General features: G+C 45.2%; 1 protein-coding gene across 1 annotated transcript in view; it reads right to left on the minus strand.

Annotated features, from left to right (window-relative positions):
* LOC138488402 (solute carrier family 13 member 2-like) overlaps positions 1 to 15,646 on the minus strand; it is a 418,056-nt gene extending 402,410 nt beyond the window's left edge. The window contains exon 1 of the mRNA XM_069615342.1: positions 15,271 to 15,646. Within this exon, the coding sequence (XP_069471443.1) occupies positions 15,271 to 15,372 (102 nt within the window). The 5' untranslated portion in view covers positions 15,373 to 15,646. The remainder of the gene's footprint in view (positions 1 to 15,270) is intronic.
* Between the last annotated feature and the right edge of the window lie 4,744 nt (positions 15,647 to 20,390).

The following is a 20,390-nucleotide window of genomic DNA, read 5'->3' on the forward strand; positions in this document are numbered from 1 at the left end:
TGTGCAGACTAGGTAAGAGCTGTGGGTCAGTTGTATAGTTTTTGTGAGAAGCCAGCCTTTTACCAATGATGTCTGCCAAGTTTATTCCCGGGAAGGTGATGGGATGTTTTATGTCTGGTGGATAGGAGGAACTCTGCCTTAAGTAAATTGGGGTTTTGGTGGATTGAGGCCCTCCAGGCATTAAAGCAGGAAATACTGTTTCCCAAGCAGTGTAAGTCTGCAGATGATGGCTCCTTTGGTACAGGTAGCTGTTGGCAGGTGGTAATTCCCTGTTTGATGAGGACTCCAAATGCCTCTGTGTAGCAATTGATTAGAATTAGAGACATGATTCAGCCATGAATTGGGCACATCAGGAAAAGAGAGAAGGTTCAGTTGGCACCAACCAGAAGAATCATAAATGGAAAGATGACAAATCGCTCATGATCGTTTAAATGAAGGCCATGATTTAAATAGGGTGGAAAAGAGCCCCCCATGGTTGATCACCCATTTCCAACACCTGCTTCAAGTCCCAACTCATGGACCGCACAGCATACAAGCAACTTCGCCACTTCACTGAAGCCAATAACCTCCTTGACCCTGCCCAATCTGGCTTCAGACTCCTCTGAGAAACTGAGTCCTCCTTAGTGTCCATTTGGGACGATTTAATAAGAACAGCGGACATGGAAGGATGCGCCGTACACATTCTCCTTGACCTCTCTGCCGCCTTCAATACCATTGACCGCACCATTCTCCTAAACAGGCTACACTCTTTAGGAATAAAAGACACTGCCCTCACTCGTATCTCCTCCTTCATCTCTAATCGCTCGCAAATCATGTTCCTCCACCCTTTCACCTCTGCACCCTGCCCAGTGCTGAAAAGGGTCAAACAAGAGCTTCCCTATCTCCCCTCCTCTTCAATATCTATCTGAGCCCACTTGCGGCACTCTTCCACTTCCACAATCTCATCTGCTACAACTACGCAGACGATATCCAGATCATCCTTAAAATCCCCAAATCACTGGGCTCTCTTGTCCAGATCTGTCATCATGCCTCTCATATATTGACCATTGGATGACGTCCTAGCCTGCAGAAAAACCACACTTCTTCCCCAACCCATACCCTGGCCGCACTCTCTAGCCCCCCCGCCCCACCCGGCAATCTCCACTATGGTGCAAACCTTGGATGCAAACTGGACACATATCTATCCCTCTCCCAATACATCAACTCCGCATCCAGAACATGTTTCTTCCACCTATGCATCCTCAGGCATAGCTTCCCCTACCTCACCTATCCTAACCAAATCTCTACCATCCTCACCATCATCCTCTCTCACCTGGATTACGCAAACTGCCTTTATCTAGGCGCACCAGCGGTCCTACTTCGCAAACTACAAAGAGTATAAAACCCTGCGACCCACCTGCTCATCAGCCTCCCTCCCATAGAACACATCAACCCCACACTGAGAGTCCTCCACTGGCTCCCTACTGGACGACAAACTACCTTTAAAGCCATGTGCATTACTCACCGTTCCATCCACAGCACAGGCCCAGAATTCCTCCAAGACAAACTAATGCTCTGCCGACCCTCCAGGACACTCAGCTCCGGCACAGCCTTTCTCTTAGTTATCCCCCAATATAACTACACCAAATTGGGTGGATCGAACCTTCTCCGTCCAAGCTCCACAATCTGGAACTCTATGCCCCTCCACATCCGCAGCATTGACAATCACCTTGCATTCAGAAAGGCCCTCAATACCTGGCTTTTTCCTTCCCCCTCTTGAAACTCTCCCACTCTATACTGTGATTGCCCAAACACACAAGTACAGACGCATCTTAAACTTAACTCTTAGAATCTCCCATACATGAACCAGAGGGCGTTCCAACCACAAAGCACATTGAGGCCATTTAAATGGGGAAAGGGTGCTATATAAATGAGGATTCCAATTCCAATGTTGAAGGCTACTGAGTGATTGTGTTGGATCAGGAGAAAGTCATCACATCTCTCCATTTTGGGGGCCATTGCCTAGTATGGGGGTGTCTGCCTTCATGTTGCATTGGTGTCTAAAGCTGAGGTGTATGCATTAAGCCTGTTGTCAGAGACATTGTTATGGGAGGGCAAAAGGGGCACTTGCCCAGGGCCCCCACCTTGGAGGGGGCCCCACACATCTGCCTGATCTACAAAAGTAAGATTCCTTTGTTAACCAGACTTAAATAGCACACTGCAGGATTTTTTATAGCATGGTGCTGAGGCTCTAAATCTATTGCCTGTCTGTTTTGGCAAGTAGATTCTGCCTCAATCATTTCATCATGTAATGCTTTCTGTGTTCACTTTGATATATATAGTGTGTGTGTTCCTTGTGGCACAACTCCTGTAGCATTATTTCCTTTCTGTGGGAATTATGTTGATCATGTGCAATAGCCAAATTTGAAATGCATATTGGTAAATTGAGTGTCACGATGGTTCAGAAGTGAGCTCAATGTGTTAAGCACTCATTGCAGAGATATGTGTTCCTATGCAAGATTAGAATAGCACATTCCTGTAAGGCTGGCTGAGCCTTTCCTATGTCTGAAGTTTATAAACCTGCCTGCATATGTACTTGATCTTTCAGCACAACAGGTGCTATTATCAACAATGTACCTGCACCAGATAGGGGTTGCTATAAAAACAAACATGTCATTCTTAAGATGAAGGTCTAGAAATTGGTTTGTTCAGATCGGGTGTGGTAAAACCTAGACAATCGCCTCCAACAATGAGCATAAACTGTTAGTCCAAGAGATGAATAAGTATCCAAATGTGGAACCAACGCATTCATGCTTGTATCCTGGCTTTGCCAGCAGACAATGCAGTGATCCTGGTCAAATCATCTAATATCTCGTACATTACTGTACTGTCTTCTGTGAGGTTTGCCTCCTCGCATGCTGGTGGCATCTTTTAGCCCACTACTTGATCTTTCTTCTTATGTAGGCCTTTTGAGTGGAAGGGGTGGTAGACAGAAGGGAGCAGACCAGATGGTGCAGGACTCGGGCAAGCATATTTTAAAATCTGCTCGTTTGACACAAAAAAAGCTTTGCATTTTTGTAAAAGTCAAAGGTTTTTCTGCACGTTTATAAATGACAATTTCACAAGCCAGTGTGTTGGAACTGTGTAAAGCTTTAAAATACAAAAGACCAACCCAGATTAAATATGTTAAACCACACTGATTGGTATGCTGCTACTTATATACTTCTCTTGATGATGGAGAGAATGAAGCTAGAATCATTCTGTGTTACACCTTTCTATAATATTTTGTTCATGGTAAGAACTGGTAATGAAAGTGTTCAAATGCAGGAATTGCAGAGTTGGCACAAATCCCAGATTCACCCCTTAACCAATGTGTGTAATGCTGGGCATCTAATTTAATCTTGTATTGTTTATTCTCTCGAAATTGCCAGTCCATAAACCTTTCAAAATTGTGAGCCCTGCAGAGTGATTTCCTTTTCAGGATGTGATCTTCAAAAAAGCCTCACTCATGGTTTCATTGGCTACAGTGCTGCTTACACTATAATAGTGAGCATTGATACATTAAACACTACAGGCATACGTTCCTTTGAGCTCAATGACAACACTATTTGAAAACAATGTCCCACTTCTAATCTCAGTTTGTCTGGATACAGACACCATCCTGGTAGCTTCTAATCTCCATGCTATGGTATGTGCAGCTTTCTCCTTCCTACCAATTGGTCTCCTCTATCCATGGTTGAGCCCGTTTGCATTATGTGAGGCAGCAAATGTGAGTTCTCTGTCTATTCTGGGTTACATACAGTCCTGCATAAAAAAGTCTTTCTAATCTATGCTGGAACAGAAGTAACCTCTTCGTAGACTGATAATGTTGGTCTTCAACTGATACTTGTTTATCATTCTGAATAGAGCAATAATCAAGAGGGTAAGGGAACTTAAAGGCAGTAAACATCCTTATTTTTATTGCTGTGCAACAGCATATCAACCTATGGGTTGTGATTGCGGTGGAGGTTCAGGGGGGCGTATCAGATATTCTTGATCACGTAATTGCTTTGGTTTGGTGGAGGGGGCCCCAGAGATGTCTGTGCCCAGGGCCCCAAAAGTGTTTAAAATGGCCCTGCCTGTTGCGTTGGTTGATGTGAACCTGTATTTAGAGCAAGACTGCATTACGTTGGTCAGAAGTTGACAATGCTGTTGGGGTCTAGGTTGGGGTAGTGAAGATGAGGAGGGATTTCACAGTTCTTTCGTTTTGTGGTGATGGTGCTGCTGTCTTGGAAGACGTTGATGATCTCCAGTAAGGGGGGGTAGTGCATTTCAGATGTAGCATTGGATAGGTTTAGATGGTCATGCTGAATGTGTATTCATCGGTTGGTGACAGGGAGTGCATTTTCTGAGTGGTCCCCCATTTGAAGATGCTGTGTGAGGTCAATCAGAGTTTGGATATTCACATAGATTTTAATTTCGATGCTTAAATCTGAATTTGCTCCTATTTTGAATATAGGGTATTTCACGGTTATCTGTTGCTGGTTTTCTGAGAAGTGAATTGAGGAAGGAAGGTGTGGGATTTGCAAATTGTTTAACTTGTGCATAATGTTTTGCTTGTGTTAGTTGATTGTGTATTATTTGTTGGTAGTGTTGGCTTTTGCTATTACAGTCAGGCTTTGTATGTCTTTTATTTTTTAGATTTCTTCTGGTTTAGTTTGTTCCTATTGTCTTTCTAGTTTTGTGGTTGTCCTGTTATTTATGTTTCTTGTGTATGTCATTGTTTGTCATTTGCTGTATCAACTACCCCACATCTGTTAAATTCAGGAGATTATAGACTCCTCGCAGCCTCCTGAAATGTCTTACGGCTTGCATTCCACCATGCATAGTTACAATTGCTTTGTCTCCCAACACAATATCCTGCTCACCCCAAAATCCACTTCCCGTTTCTTCCCAGCATAATATAGCACCCTGACCTCCAGAAGGATGGATCCCTGGGGAGTGCATTTAACTCCCACGTGGCACGTAGGACCCAGGATAAACCTAGTCTTGTCTTTTACCAGAAAAAAGCAATTAAAATCCAGAAAGGTGGGTGAAGAGGGAATATTATGCAGACAACTCCCACTAAAAAACAGCCCAAAGGAACCCAACATTCTGAAATGCATTTGACCTTCAAATAAGGTTTGTAGCAGAATTCCACAGTGTGCAGGGCATAGCAAAGCCCACCCTCATCCGAGTGTCATTAGTTGTTGATAGCATGTCTGTCTGCAAAACTTGGTTGTTGGGGGTAGAGAAAGTGAGTCTGTGGTATTATTGATTCTCTATCCTGGTGAATGAAATACCTCATCGCCTGTTTCTCCCACCTGTGCTAACATAATGCTCTGGGAATGCCAGAGGTGTCTAGGCAATGTCGTAAATTGCTTCTTTCCTGATACGTGTTGAAACCATGCCCATGTACTCCCAATGTTTGCAGTCAACGAACAGAAGCATAGCCTCCCTTTGCCCTCTCGCAGACTGAGCCTGGACCATTACCAACTCAGCAGGGGCAAGGGTCCCAGCATTCAGAGAGTGGTCTGCGCCCCATTCCTTGAGCCGCACACAACATAACCCAATGGCTGCTGAGGCAACCAGCGCGGATACTCACCAGGACGCCCGTCTTGGCCCTGTTCGTAAGGTCTGCATGTGCCTTAAACTGGCTGGATGGTAATGTGTAGCACCCTATAAAACATGCAAATGCATAAATATCTGTGGGATGCCAATGCCTCATTATAACCGGGCTTTGTCTCGGGAGGATAGCTTAGGGGCAACACGTTCGCCTTGGAAGCAAGACGACATGGAGCAACACAAGTTCGATCCCCGGGTGCACGCTTAGAAACCTCTGGGTATTAAGCGCATTATAAATAACCTATCATATCATGACACAAACTGTTAGGTTATAATTACTTGTAGCTTTTTATGGGACGGTAAAATAAATATCCGCCGGGGCAGCTATATTTACAATAAGTAACTGCCGCATTATTTTCTAGGGTGAGCATAGGACAGAACTAGCACCGCTAGCATGGCTGCCACCATTTACATGGGACAGTCAATCTTACAAATTCTTACCGAAATAGAAATAGGTATTTTTGCTCATTTTTCAGGAAGTCGTGAAAATGACATACAGCCATCCCCGCCTTTTGTTATTGAAAGGGTTTGCAAGACCCGGAAAACACTTCAGTGTGGAACAAAGAGCGGGTTTGCCACCTCTTAAACTAAGTAGGCGACTGCCACTCAGAATAGTGGGTGAAAAGGGGTGGTCTATAAACTGATTATTCTGAGAGGAGACCAGCAACTGCCAAAAAGGAGTCCAGTGTCCACAACAGCCCTGAAATCCTCAAATGTGTGCTGGCGGGGCCCGTGACTGCTCGGACAGCAGCCTGCGGGCTGCTTCCTCAGCTGGGAACCTGGATACGGAAAGCCACCCTAGTCTGGAAGTGTCTGCAAAGGGATCCATGTCATCACTGCAACCATCATAATTACGACGGCCGAAAATGGCGACTTGTTTTTGTTTCTTTATTTTAACCCCCTTTACACCACATATATATGCGGGGTGAGACCCACCGCAGCCTCCCATATTAATATTATATCATATACCCCCCCACATATATATGTGGTGTAAGGGGGGTATAAAAAAGAAAAAGTCACTATTTTCGGCCGTTGTAATTGTGAGGGTGACATTTTGGGCTATTACCTTTCCAAAGTCACCCCATTATCCCTACGATAGAAGTATCTGTATGTGGCCATTGGGGGCTAAGGGGCCCTTCAGTGCTGAACTTTGAGAATACTGGTGCATACATTGGCGGCTGAAAGCATCCCTGCCCACTCGCCTGTGCATGGAAGTGGCCTTACTGTGGCATAAAGGAACAATTGTGTCAGAGCCTTATCTGGTAAGAGTCATGTAACATCGCAGCTCCTGTACAGGAACCCTGAGCTGTACAATGACGCACTTTCAGACAATATATTATCAGAATATCACACTATTCCCTCATCCTGAGTCTCAGCCTGGCAACATTTCCTAGAATGTTCCCACAGAGTCTTAGCAGGGTTCAAAATTAAGATTTGATGAGCGGGTGCTAATACCTGTTCCTGGGTGTCGGCATCACCCAATAGGCAGTAATGGCCGCCGGGAAACCAGGATCAAGTGCACAACCCACCTCAAATCTAACTTCCAGAGGAGATCCAACCTCTTTTTGCACGTTATGTATGATGCATTATGTATAAATGTGTCCTAATTCTTCTTTATTAACATTCACAAATACTAAAAGTTAATGTCACATATGCATGTTTGTACGCTACCAGCTTGCCTAGGGAGCGAAAAGTAGCTGCTGGTTTCAAGCTAACCAGGCTCCTCTGGGCTGGAAGCAGGAGCTAAATCTTACCCTTTCGTTCTCGAACTACATTTGCACACTCTATTCTAGACCAGGTCACATCTGCTGTCTTAGCTGGAGACTTAGCCGTTGAATTACTATGAATTACTATCCTAGAGCCTGTCCTGTGGAAACATTTAAAAGATCATTCTGGATCAAAAAGCCACCATGATTTAACAAGGCAGTTTGAGGACATCTCGGGCCCATCATGAAGCAAAACACAAAGGGCCTGATTTACAAGGTATTTTTAAATGGGATTGTCCCACTGAAAACGCTTTGTAATTCAGGCTCCTTGCCTTATTTGCTACCTATTGTTCCTCTGAACGGCTTCACATTGACAGTTTGCTACCAAACACGCTTAACACATAAATTCCTTTCTGCAATCCTGATTTATGGTCCACCTTAATGGATCCACCGGCACCCAAGCTATCGTAAATCACTCCTTTTCCGCTTCTATGTCACCCATCTATACTTCTGTGGCATTTCACTCGCTTTCCTATCCTCTTATCATTTTCTCCACAGACTAACATCTGGATACCCCATGAGGGGGCACATCCTCCAGAAAAGTCAGGCCCGCTAATTCCACTGCGGTGGTGATTTGGTGGAGTACAAAAGCCTTAGACCATCGTTTAATGGCCCCCTACTGGCTGTTTTCACTAGTGTTTATCTTTTCGATGGAACAGTATCAGCACTTCTCAAATGGTTTGATATACTTTTTTTTTTACTTAAAATTGTGTTTGGTGCACAACACCTTTACAACAAATTAATAGATATAAGTAAATTCACATAAAAGAAGAAAGAAAGTAAAAAGGGACATTTTGTACAATTTTGACAAATTACTTAACAGAAATAACAAAACAGAGGAAAAACCCTACACAAGAGACATACCACAAATAATACAAGATTTCATTAAAATTCTCTAAAAGTATTACAAACACTTCTCTAATAGACCTGACAATACACGACTTTGGAAATAGATAACAATCTGAATATTTACATGGTAATAATGAAATCCTGAGATAACTAGTAGCCATCTATTGTTTCTATAAAAACACCTTTTCACTATGATACAATTTATTGTTAGAAAATAAAACAGTTGAAATGTATGCATGGAGGAACATTTTACCAAATAAACGTACATTAACATATCCCAGGTTTTTGAATTTCGTCTAATTTCATTTTGACGAAGATTGACGAGCGTACCAACGAAAGGTTTAAGGATTTACTTTGTCACCACATGCAAAACATCCATAGAAATTCAAGAGAAAACTGTGACTAGGTAATGGCCAAATGCAAGTACTCTTTGGGTTTCAAAAAAATCACAGTATACGATCAAATGTTTTAAAGTCTCAAATTTGTATGTGGTGTTACAGAAACAACATAACCCCTCATTCTTAGCATCTGAATTGTTTTTCCAATTCCTGGTATGTTCTTTAGTGTGAAAGAGATTTAATCTGAGTCTCATGAAAAGTTGCCTAACTCGACTGCTTGAACATACCATGAAATAAGATAGGCGCAGAATCTGTTTATGCCTGAATCTAGCATATTCACCAAATGATTCATATTGGGCAATCCAATCTGAAGTACATGCCCAATCCTGTTGGAATAATTTTTGTCTTAACGGTTCCTGGGCGTGTGCTCAGATCTAAAGGTGCCATGTCAATCATCGCGAGTGGAGCCATCATTTGCTTCTTAAAAAGAGCTATCGAAGGGGGAAGCTCCTTTGCAACCATTGGAGACAAGTCCTCATAGAGGGAATTCGACGGTGGTTGTGTGATTTTGCCGAATTTGCTAAGCCTTCTCCATTGCAACCTCGCTGGCTAGAGGAGACAATCCCAAATCCTGCCTTGAATTGTGTTTAGATGTCCACCTATCTCTAAAAACAGAGATCTAAACCATATAAGAGTATGGACTCTGCTTTCAGCAAGTAAAACTCAATCAATGGCAGCAGTGAAAATGTACAAAATTTTCGGTGAATGATCCTCATTTGGGCTATTAACGGGGCAGATTTTATGGTTACAGCATTATGCCATTTTATAAGTGAATTGGTGCTGGTCAAGTTATAGCCCAAATAGATTGTTCCCCTCGTGCACTGAATTGGATCGCTTTCTAGACCCCAACAATATCGGACCCCTCTTTATTTATTCGAGAATACTAAGATGTTAGATTTGGCAACATTTGGAACCAGATTGTGTTGGGTGCAGAAAACTGCAAATTAGTCCAATTTCCTCTGTAAGCCATAGGGGGTTCGATCAAATAGTATGACATTGTCAGCGAAGGTGACCCAATTTAATCGCAAATCACCTAGCTTTACAGGAAAGATGTCCTGGTTAGACCATAACGCATCATTGTCAGCAAGGTATAAGTTAAACAACACAGATGCTAGGTTGCAACCTTGCTTTACCCCGATCTCAGTGGGAATTTTTTCTGTGAGTAGGCCAATCTGGTCTACTCTGATTCGATAATTCGTTTGATTGTGTAACAGTGCAATAGTAGCTATAATATGTAGCGGGATGTTAAAGCTTTGCATTTTTTTCCAAAGAATTCTTCTAATGACACTGTCAAACGCTGAAGATAAATCCAAAAGTGCCATGTAGATAGGCCCGTTTTTTGACTGTTGGGACGATGCCAGAATATGGGATAAAATGATGGCATTCAATTGGGTGCCCATGGATTGCCTGAAGCCAGTTTGAAACGAGATAGCGTTTTATGTGTAGCAATAAAACTAGTCAGATCTTGAAGTACTAAGGAGGCAAAAACGTTTGCGGCTACATCTATTAGGGCAATCGGTCTGAAGTTGGAAGGAAGATCTATTGAGCCTTTCTTATACAATGGAATAATTATGGACGTAAGCCATGATTCTGGAATCACCCTTGTTTGAAATATGATGTCAAATCGCTGCTTGAGCCCAAAAGTGGGGATAATCTTTCAACACACATGGTGGAAGGCTGTCTGGCCCTGCTGCCTTTGAGTATTTAAATTTTTTCAGGGTCCATATTTCATCCTCCACTTGCCAAGGGCAAGAGGGGAGCAAGAAAGTATCAAATGCCCGAGCATTAGATGACACAAAGCCCTGAGGCAGAGTGTATTTGGACTTATAATAATCCGTCCAGGTTTTACCCAGATTTGACAGATGAAAGTCAGTGTTTTGCTGTCCTAATGGATTTCTGATTATGGCCCACATTTTTTAGATTTTTTTAACATAAGAGATTGATCCTATTTTGATTTTGCTTCAAATGAAGATCAAATTTGAGTTTTTTCAACTCCGTTTTATAGGTTGCAATAATAGATTTTTTGAAAGTCGGTAGGCTGCTTCGACCTCTGTTGCTTTTTTAATTACCCAATGGCACGATTTTTACGTCCCTTTAGTGCTTTAACTGCTCTACTAAAGGTATTTGTGTGAGTAGATATGGTCTTAAATTTTTCCTGAGTAGATAGATTCAGAAGATGATTATGAATCATTTGAAGAGTCCATGCATCAATCTCCCTATTACTGGCCCCCACATTTGTGACTCTATTGAGATCCATAAGTCACGATTAACAAGTTTATTGAGCTGTCTACACAAAGACGAATTCCATCGAATGGAAAGCAGATGTCTATCCACGACTGGCAATCTTAGAATGGAAATAACAGAGTGGGTTAGCAGAGGGATGAAGATGGAGCATTTTAATATATGATGGTCACTTGATGTTGATTTGTCTAGAATCAGAGGGCCAGCTTTTCTTGCTAGGGTACTCGAGAATACGAGATAGTCGATACACGAGCTATGGGTGTCCCTCTGCCATGTCATTTGTGAGGTTTGATGCTCTGACAAAATTATCTGTGTGTCCCAGTCATCAAAAAACTGAGACCATAAGAGCCCTCTTTCAAGAGATCCACTAGAGTGCTGACTCTGATCAAATTAGTTAGTGAATGGAATGAGTGTTCAAAGACGAGTTAAAGTCACCTCCAATTATGAGTTCATAATTTGGATCACTGATAAAAGCGTCAGTTAGAACTGAATTGAGATTGTTTATAACTGACTCAGTAAGTGTTACCGCTGGATTTCACTAGAGGAAAATAGCAAGTATGCTCCGAGTTGGCACAGAAGTAAATAAAAGTTCTATGACTAAGAATTGTGAAGACGAATACAATAGTTGAGAGGTGACTTTAAGTTTGTTTTGAATCAATATGGCGAGACCACCATACGGTCGCCCCTGGCGACCTCTTGCTGCACATTGTGAATAGGAAGTAAAACCATCCGCCATGATGTCGAACAACGGCATGGTTGTAGAAATATAATTGACGGTTGGTTTGAGGCACTTAGAGACTTGTGCCAAGCAAAATAGTTGTTAAAACCACAGCAATTCCACGAACAAATGGAAAAGGATGTAGTTCATAGTTTATCAGCCTGCATGTTTACATTAGAAAGAGTTTTGATGAGAGGCTCAAGCCAAGCTAAACCCTTTATAATGTTTGAGAAGGAATGTAATTGTTCCTTTATTGTGTTGTTCATCACCTGTAGTTGTTGGTTGGGCGGGCTTGGCAAAAGAGACGATGAAACCACTGGCGGTTGAAATTCAATGAATGTGACCGTTTCTTCTGAAGATTTGAAGGCATGTAACTGGTAACCAAGTAAAGCAAGATCAGTTTGATGATCCCAAAATAGTTTTGCTATGATATGTGACTGAAGTTTACAGAGCATGCGGTTGTTAGGGGAAGTCGGAAGTTTGATCCATTCAACATCGTCAGTGATCAAATTGCGCAGAGCAGGAATTTGATGGAAGAGTTTCATTAGTGCAGATCTATTTAGACCCACTGGACCGTTTTTAGAGGACTGGGAATGCCAACCCAACAACAGTTTCATGTCTGAAGAAACTTCCTCAAAAGTTGTCGCAGCTGCCTCAGTCATGCGAAGGGAACTAGATGTCATTCCCACATCAGAGTCTTCAATACTTGAACACTGGCCTATAGATTTGAGGGTCAATTGATCCTGGACAATTGATGGCTGTGAGAAGGTGGCTGCTTTATCAGAGACCAGATTTTGAGGATTTTCTAACTTGAGCTCTGACGATGTGATCCCTGAGGGGGAGGATGGAACAAGGACAAGTTTGTTGCATGGGATCACCATCTTCATGTCAGAACTGGTATTAACACTAATAGCATTGCTACAGTGAGATAAAACAGAAGTTTTTTTTATTTTTAGTTAACTGAAAGTAATTGGACATATGCATTTGCATTAACGAGGTGGACGTTTCAACTGTTTTTTGCAAAGGGTCCTTTGCATAAACCATGGCTGGTTTGCCACCATTTGGTGATCTTTTAGGGGAGAGCGTGTGTGTTTGAGACAACTCTACTGCACCCGAGGTGCTGGTTTGCGTCAGAATTCTTCAGTTCAAGGTGCATTTGGCTTTCAGAGTCAAGCTGATTTAGGTTTATTATGACATTGTCATGTGAAATGTTGGAGAGTTTTTTTATTGCTGAATTATGTCCTTTGATTTTCTTTATTGCCATGTTTTTGGACTAAGGACCATCATTCGTTATGGTACTTGATGCTACTTTTGACGAGGATTTTGGCATCCTCAGTCTTTTTTGAGCTCTCAAATTCGATGTTTTTGCTTTGCAAGACATAAATTCCGGCTTTTGATGTTTTTCCTCCTCAAGAATTGCCTCCTCATTTGGCAGACTGCTGTCTTCAGTTGTCTGTATATTGGAGTCCAAGAGAGCAGTTACTGCTGAAGGGCTATCTGGGGAGGGAGAGACTACCTCACATTGGGCTTTGGTCTTTATAACAAATGACACAAACCCCCAATGTGAGGGGTCAATTCGTTTGATTGGTACTGCCAACCTTTTTTGTAAGCATGAACGTCTTAAAGATTGTTGTATGTAGTTTTTAGTCCTGTAATCAATGTAAAAATGAGGTCAAGTAAACCATGATTGCAATTGACAGAACTGATAACATTAACCAAATGGAACCGTTGCAATAATTGCCGGACTGCTCACAACTGCGAGGTAGGTATGGGGCTCCCCCCCAAGCCACAAGGTGGAGATTCTGTCCCATGTAAGGCGAAGGGAATTTATGAAGGTGGATCTTGACCAATTCCCCAGTCTTGGAGTCGAGGGATGCTTGTTCAACAAAACTGCCCTCACGCTTGTGGATGTGCAGATTGCAGGCGGAAACCCTTCATCAGCTTGTGTTGGGCTAACCAATGAAATATCTCAGTGCTGCCAAATAGAAGATTAAAATTCAATGTAGTTCTGGTGACGATTTGATGCATTTCTGCATCAAGGGCCAAACGCGTGGTGCTGTATCGCTTTGCACTATTTGAGAGTACTAGTTTGTGAATGCAGCTCACTCTTTTTAGCTTGATGTGTTAATACATGTAGGGCCTGATTTACACAAAAATGTTCTACATGAGAAAGTCCCATTGAAAACCTTTTCGGAAATCAGGCCCTTAGGATGTTATTGCAGAAACGTTGCACTGTTGCAAGTGCAATTAGCACTACTATTGCAAATATAGCATATTCTTTCAATGGATTTATGTGTCAGACCCTGTTTGCCCCGGTGCTAGTCTTTTGCCTTAAAATAATATGGGCCCGATTCATGGAATTATCTGCACAGTAAATCTGAACTTTGCGTGCCAAACCGTGCAAGCAAGTCAGTTTTCCGATTCATGGAATTGTCTGCACAGGACTTTTTCGTACTTTGCAGGGACTTCGCCCAGACTCAGCACATCTCTGTAATTGCCCGAGTCCTTGCGCGATACTCCATGCAGAGCTTGGGTGTGACGGCGCAGGGACCAGAGTAGGGCCGGAGCATGCAAAAATGAGGAAGAACAAGGGAAAATGTGGGCGTTACAATAGACGGCCCGCAGACAGTCCATCACACAGCCACATATTTGCTCAACCGAGAGTATTCATGTATATGTTTGCGCAACCTCTCATTGAGGAAATGGCCACGCAGTGCACTGCAACGATCTGCCACCCAAAGGCAGGCGTACAGACACTTGCGCCTGAAAATCTCTGCGCAGAGGTAAGATTGGGTGTCAGATTTAGGGGTGTGTACACGCAGTGGGAGTTCCAATCGTACTTGAGGGTGCTCGTAAGCAGTGTAGCGGGTTGCAGGAATTATATGATATGATATAATATGATATGGCATTTATAAAGCGCCTATACACAAGTGTTTCAAAGCGTGACAAGGCAAGGGAGGGGGAACAGAGGGAAGACAGAGACAACGATCTTACTAGGCCAGGTGACATTGAGATCGCGCAAGTGCAGGGGAGAATGGTTTACGGGGTCTGCATGCATTTGTACCGGGAAATGACACATTTTACGATATGTGGTACGCATGCTGAGGGGGCGCTGGGAACAGTTACAGGGCACCTCATGCACCTCTGCCAGGGTGCTGACCTCGTAGGGAGTGTTCGCAGGCCTTTTTTACAGGGTGCGTTGTTTTGCACGCGAGGAGTGCACAAAGATCTGTTTCCATGGCTGGCACAGCTCTGCGTGTGGGCGTGTCGTGGGCACACTGTGCATAGGGTAACTTTGCCTGAACAATTCTGTGAATTCACTGGCGCACAGATTTTCGTATGCGCGACGGGCTGCGCAGCGTCGTTTTCCACACACAGGATTTGCGGGATATATGCACACTTTTCCATGAATCGGTCCCTATGTTTTGTGCACTAGGGAAACATTTTTCCTAATGCAACCACCCCTGGGCCAATGCGACATTTCTGAAATGCCACCCATAAAGTTTCTGTACCAGCCAGATAATACGTTTCTTTTTATGAACAACTACTTGTCACCAGGATTGCTATACATTTCAGGTGACAGGGCTGACACTTCTGAGCAGAAGCCGTGAATCACAGCACTTCATGTCTTATCTACACAGCATGCACTGTTTGTCTTGTGGTGTTTGTGTAGTACCTTAGACTGGACGGCCAGCGGGAGCGCCAGGAAGAGCAGAGGCGTCAGGTAAATGATCAGGTATTTCCGATAAGCCAGCAGGGTTTTCCAGAAGGAAGCCATGGTGCCGCCCGCGGGGTGACGCGCTGGCGGGCTCTCTTCTCTGCGGTGGGTAGTAGCGTGCGAGAAGGACTGCAGCCCTGCTCCTGCCTCCGAGGGTCTGGGGCCACGGGAGTGGCTAGAAGTGAGTCCGGAGGATCGTGTCTGAGACGCGGGAGCTCTGCCCCCCTTCTGGGGCTACTGAAGGAGCCTGGAACTCATCCCGTCTGACCTCAGCCTCTGCTGCTTGCTGACACCCTCGGAGGCAGATGACAAGGAAGGAGGAAGCGAGGAATCTGGGACGCAATAAAAAGAGATTCGTTTATGATATGGCATAACCAGGAGTTAACCATTCCCGTGCAAAGAACGTGCTCTCAGCGCCCCTTCCGGTCAGCCTCACTGCCTGTGTGCATAGTGTCAGTGACTGGAGGGCAGTGCCAAGAGCGGGCTCTGCGCCCGGCGCCATCATGTCAAAGCTTTTCAGTCGCCCCATTCCCGGTATCAAGGCTCACCCCGTTCACAGCCCTCTTCACAGTCATAACTTCGTAGCTAAACCCCCACGGCCTCCAGAGCTCCCCCCTCCCCCGCCCCCCTTCACAGCACTCCGAGTTCACCTTATTCGCAGCTCCAAAGCTCGCTTCACGAAGAGCGCTCAGAGCCAGAGGTCACTTTATTCCCCGACCCCAGCCCTGCCCCTTTTCCAAGGTCCACGGTGTACCTAATTCACAGCCAAGGTGGTTACTTTACTCACTTCAACGCTCACTGTGTTCACGGCCCCATAACGTCCCTTGCCCTGAGCCCCAGTCAGAGCGCACTTTCCTCATAGCACAGATAGCTTCGCGTATTCCCAGGCCCAGAGCTCCCCGTATTCGCAGTGCGCACCTTATTCACGTGACGTCATCCCAGGTTCTATGCAGAAATTGCCTCATTCGCTGCCTCGCCCTTCGCTTGTTTTACTCCCACCGCCCCGAGCTCGCCTCATGCACTGCACCCCGAACCCACAGTCTTCACATCATCCCTACCTCGCCATATTCACAGCCTCCAAAGCTCACCCCAATCAGGCCGTGGCAGGTGTAAGTCAAAGGGCATCTTTAGGATAGATGGCCCTGCAAAGGCGGAATTTGGAATGGGAGGGGTTAATGGCTGTCAGTAGTGCTACATGAATTAACTTTTGGGGCACGTTTTATATATACCTGTTACCATCACTAATCACCCCCCAATTTCAAATGTCTTTCCTGCTGAACCTGTTAAAAAGGATATACACTCAGTGGGAGGCCTGGTACAGTCAGGCCTGTTTGACTTTGAGGTGAGAAAGGCAGAGGACCTTGTCCCCCCCCCCCCCCCCCCCCCACCCCCATGGGCTTGTGTCCCTCGCCTCTGGCCCAGGGCTCACCCTGTTCACGTTGCCGAGCTCTCACCATTTTCACACTCTCTGGAGCTGCCCTCACCCACAGCCTGCAGAATAGAGCCCCATTCACGGCGGCCGGAGCTCACCTCATACGTCATACCCCCGTCTCTGACGTCAGATCGTGCCCCGAGCACACCCGGATCTCGCTTTGTGTACACCCCAGAGGTTGTCCCATCCGCGGTTTTACCACTCACCTCAAAGGCCATCCAATTCAAAACTCCATGACAGTCCCCGGAGGTTACGTCATTCCCAGGAGCAGAACTTGCCTCGAACATAGCTCAGTGCGTAGGCGGGAGCTAGCACCGGCCGAAGGCATCTCGGGGGGTCACTCTGATCCGATGCACGACCTCCCTCTTCTGTGCTCATCAGCAACTGTCGCTGATGTGGCAGGAGACGTGCATTCTAGAGTGCGCACATTCCATTCAAGAAATGCCCCGGGCACAGGGCATCATAACATCGCCCCCGTAGCAGAGCAGCAATGGTGAATAGGGCACACTCGGTGAAACACATAGTACACCAGGTCAAATGGGGGAGGGGGGCGCAAGCACACGGGCCCGGGGTCTTGCCGTCACCTGTACTTCCTTCGGGCCTGCACGCAGTGCCCTCCCTCCCGGCGGGAAACAGTGGCTGGGGGTCCTCGCAGGAAGTATAGGCCCGTCATGCTGCACCTGAATTCCCCGTTTCTCTCTCGCCACCACATACCCCTGGGTGTCGTCATTTCCGTCAGCGCCCTCGTTTCTTCTTGCTTTTCACCCCCATCAATCTTTCTCCATTTCATCTGCGCAGGGCTTCCCCCGGAGCCGAAGTTCCTGTGCCACTCTGGGTTGCTGCTCTGAAATGCTGGACAGTTCACAAGCCCCCGAAGCATTCGGGTCCTTTCATCTTCGCCAAGTCTCCCACACGAACAGGGCGAGAGGGGGCATTTAAAATTCATGCACGAGGATGATAAAGGGTAGGCCATCCTGTCCTTTCTTCGGTGTTAATTGGTCGAGGGGGGCATCCTTCTGTATGAATGGCCAGAATTTCTCAACGACGCTCAACAATCACAGACATCTTTTTTCCGTTGATTTGGGATTGTCTCAAGCCAAGTACATCACCCCACCCCCTTTCCCCAATATATGTGGGGGAGTTTTTGTTTTTCTGAGACTGAAACACCAGCTTGTTTCCCCAGGTCCCTGACACGACACAGATGACCTTTGAAACATGTACACAGCCCAGCTCACATTAGTGAGGGAAGTTGCCTGCCTCCCACTGGATACATTGGAAAAAACAAGACATGGAAATAGACGATTTAGAATGTGCTGATACGCGGTTTCATGATTCCTTATTTAGCATGTTTAAAGGATACATTGACATTTTCACGTTGCAAATCACACATATGTCATTGCCATGTTATATGCCAGGTGTGCAGGTCTGCTTTTCAGTGACATAGGATTATGAGAGGTCATCCTTTCCATTTTTGGGCACAGAAACTGTACACTTTAATTCAAAGCATTGACTGCAGCATCCTTAAAAATACACCTAACACAGACATCTGCACTTATATCTAAACTGAAATGTAAAAGGTTCCTTCATCCTGAGCAAGGTAAGGCCAGAAGCCGGAGGGCAGAAATAAAACCCCTGACGCTCGACATTACATGCTGTGAGAACAAAAGGAGGCCTGATAACACTCTAATGTGCTATGCTAGGTTGGAAAGCTGTTATGCTAGAAAGCAGGCGGCGCAGTGCCTGCATGAGGCACACCGGCCGATTCAGGCCTCCCCGCCATGCAAACGGTACATTCTGCATCACATAAAACAAAAATACTGCCAGCCAAAATTACTGACTATACGGCACAGCACACGAAAATACTGGACACCCCTCAAGGTAGCATTTACGGATGCAGAATGCAAAAAACCCACAGGGGCTAGCCGCCATTACTGGAATGTCAATCCATCCCAAAACATTGGCAATGCCAACAGTTTCAGCTTTTGTGTAGACAGTGAAATGGCATTTGCCAGGCATTGCTGTAATGGTACTAACTGACCATTAATGGTCACAGCTGGACAATGGTGCACATACTTCTGAAACTGTTTGCTTTGCCAATGCTGGCTTTTAACAGACCCTCACTGAAGGACACACATACTGCTTATATAAAGCAGCTCTTATCATTTTTTCGTGTATTGTTCGTTTCTCCTTGGCTGCCTTTATAAGTGTTCCATTGGCTGCATCGTTAGCGGGTATTGCTGTGCAACTTGCACTCCCGCTCTTGTGTCACACGCCGCCTTCCATAGCAGTCATAAGATACAGCACATAACAATTTTGCAGGGCCATCAGATGCAAAGTTCAGAGTTCTTCTCGCACTGCGTTCAGTCCTTTTTCAGTTGCATTAGCCAATTGGAGCAGCTCATAACACGTTATCTGAATCCATTTCGCGTTAGCTGCAGTTTGCACCCTGGAAACCAGGAGTGACCTGAAAAACACGGACGCCTTGCTGAAGAGCCTTAGATGTGGTGGGATAGCGTCCAGGCTCTGGGTGCATTCTGCTGATACATAATTGCTGGCCCTCTTCCTCCTTGTTATTTTCGGTTGTTGTTCTCATATCTCCACTGGCCGTCTTGCTTTATTCTTCCAATTCTGAGTTGATTGCTTGTTGAATGGCCCCTAAACTGCACGGGGCACCACCAATGCTGGGCTGTTGAGTGTCACCAGTGTACAGACTCCTCCCCAATCTGGAGGCACCTGGGCATACGCTCTTGTCCCACAGGCCCACCATTTGTCCATCACTGTCGCAGTCCCTTTCTGCAACGCTGCGATGCTCATCGTCCTTTCACAGCCGGTGTTCATCCCCAGCGCCACCGTCGCGTTTCCTTTGAAACACAAAAAATACGGTGCAAGCGGTTTTATGTAGATTGGGAGGTGCTTTTCATCTATCCATTTTAAGGCATGTACATTGGTATTCCATATTTTCCAACACCCGCATCTATCTTCTTCACCACCTTCTCTTCAAGCCCCACCAGCCCTTCTCCACGGCACTGTACCATCCCTCTTTCCCGTTTTTCATTGTGATATACCGAACCTCGGACTTGCACCTGTGGTCTGGTGTGGCACCATGGTATATCCTATCCTGTTGAACTCTTGCAGAATATTCTTTTGAGGGCAGTTACCACCTGTTTTCCTCTCTGTGCCCCTTCTGTGTTATATTCTAATTTCATGTGCTTGGTAGCCTCTCCCTGGCCCATGCTTTCTAGTTGCACATAGTTGTCTGTGTGCACTTCCTCCCTCTCATCTATCCATTTTACTTCTACGGTGTGCCTGTGGAACAGCCCCCTTGTTTTGCACAGAGGCATATGCACCAGACACCCCCCCTTCATCTACTGTTACCTCCTGTGGCAGGAATTGTTACGGTGTCCCTACAAGGTGTGGGATGAGTGAGCAGACATAGCCATGTGCGATTGGTGTTCCCCCGCCCCATCCTCCTCATCTCTCTGTACCATACATTTGCAGATGCAAGGTTCCCCTTCCCCAATGGCACTGTAAATTCCTTCTATACTAGATATACTTCTTTTGATGCATGTCTCCCTTCCACCATCAGCAAGCATCATTGTACTACCTCTATGCATTCGGAACCAGAAGAGGAGGAGAAGACAGAAGA

Source organism: Ambystoma mexicanum, chromosome 9, assembly GCF_040938575.1.
Source record: "Ambystoma mexicanum isolate Mex_15411 chromosome 9, UKY_AmexF1_1, whole genome shotgun sequence".
NCBI lineage: Eukaryota > Metazoa > Chordata > Amphibia > Caudata > Ambystomatidae > Ambystoma > Ambystoma mexicanum.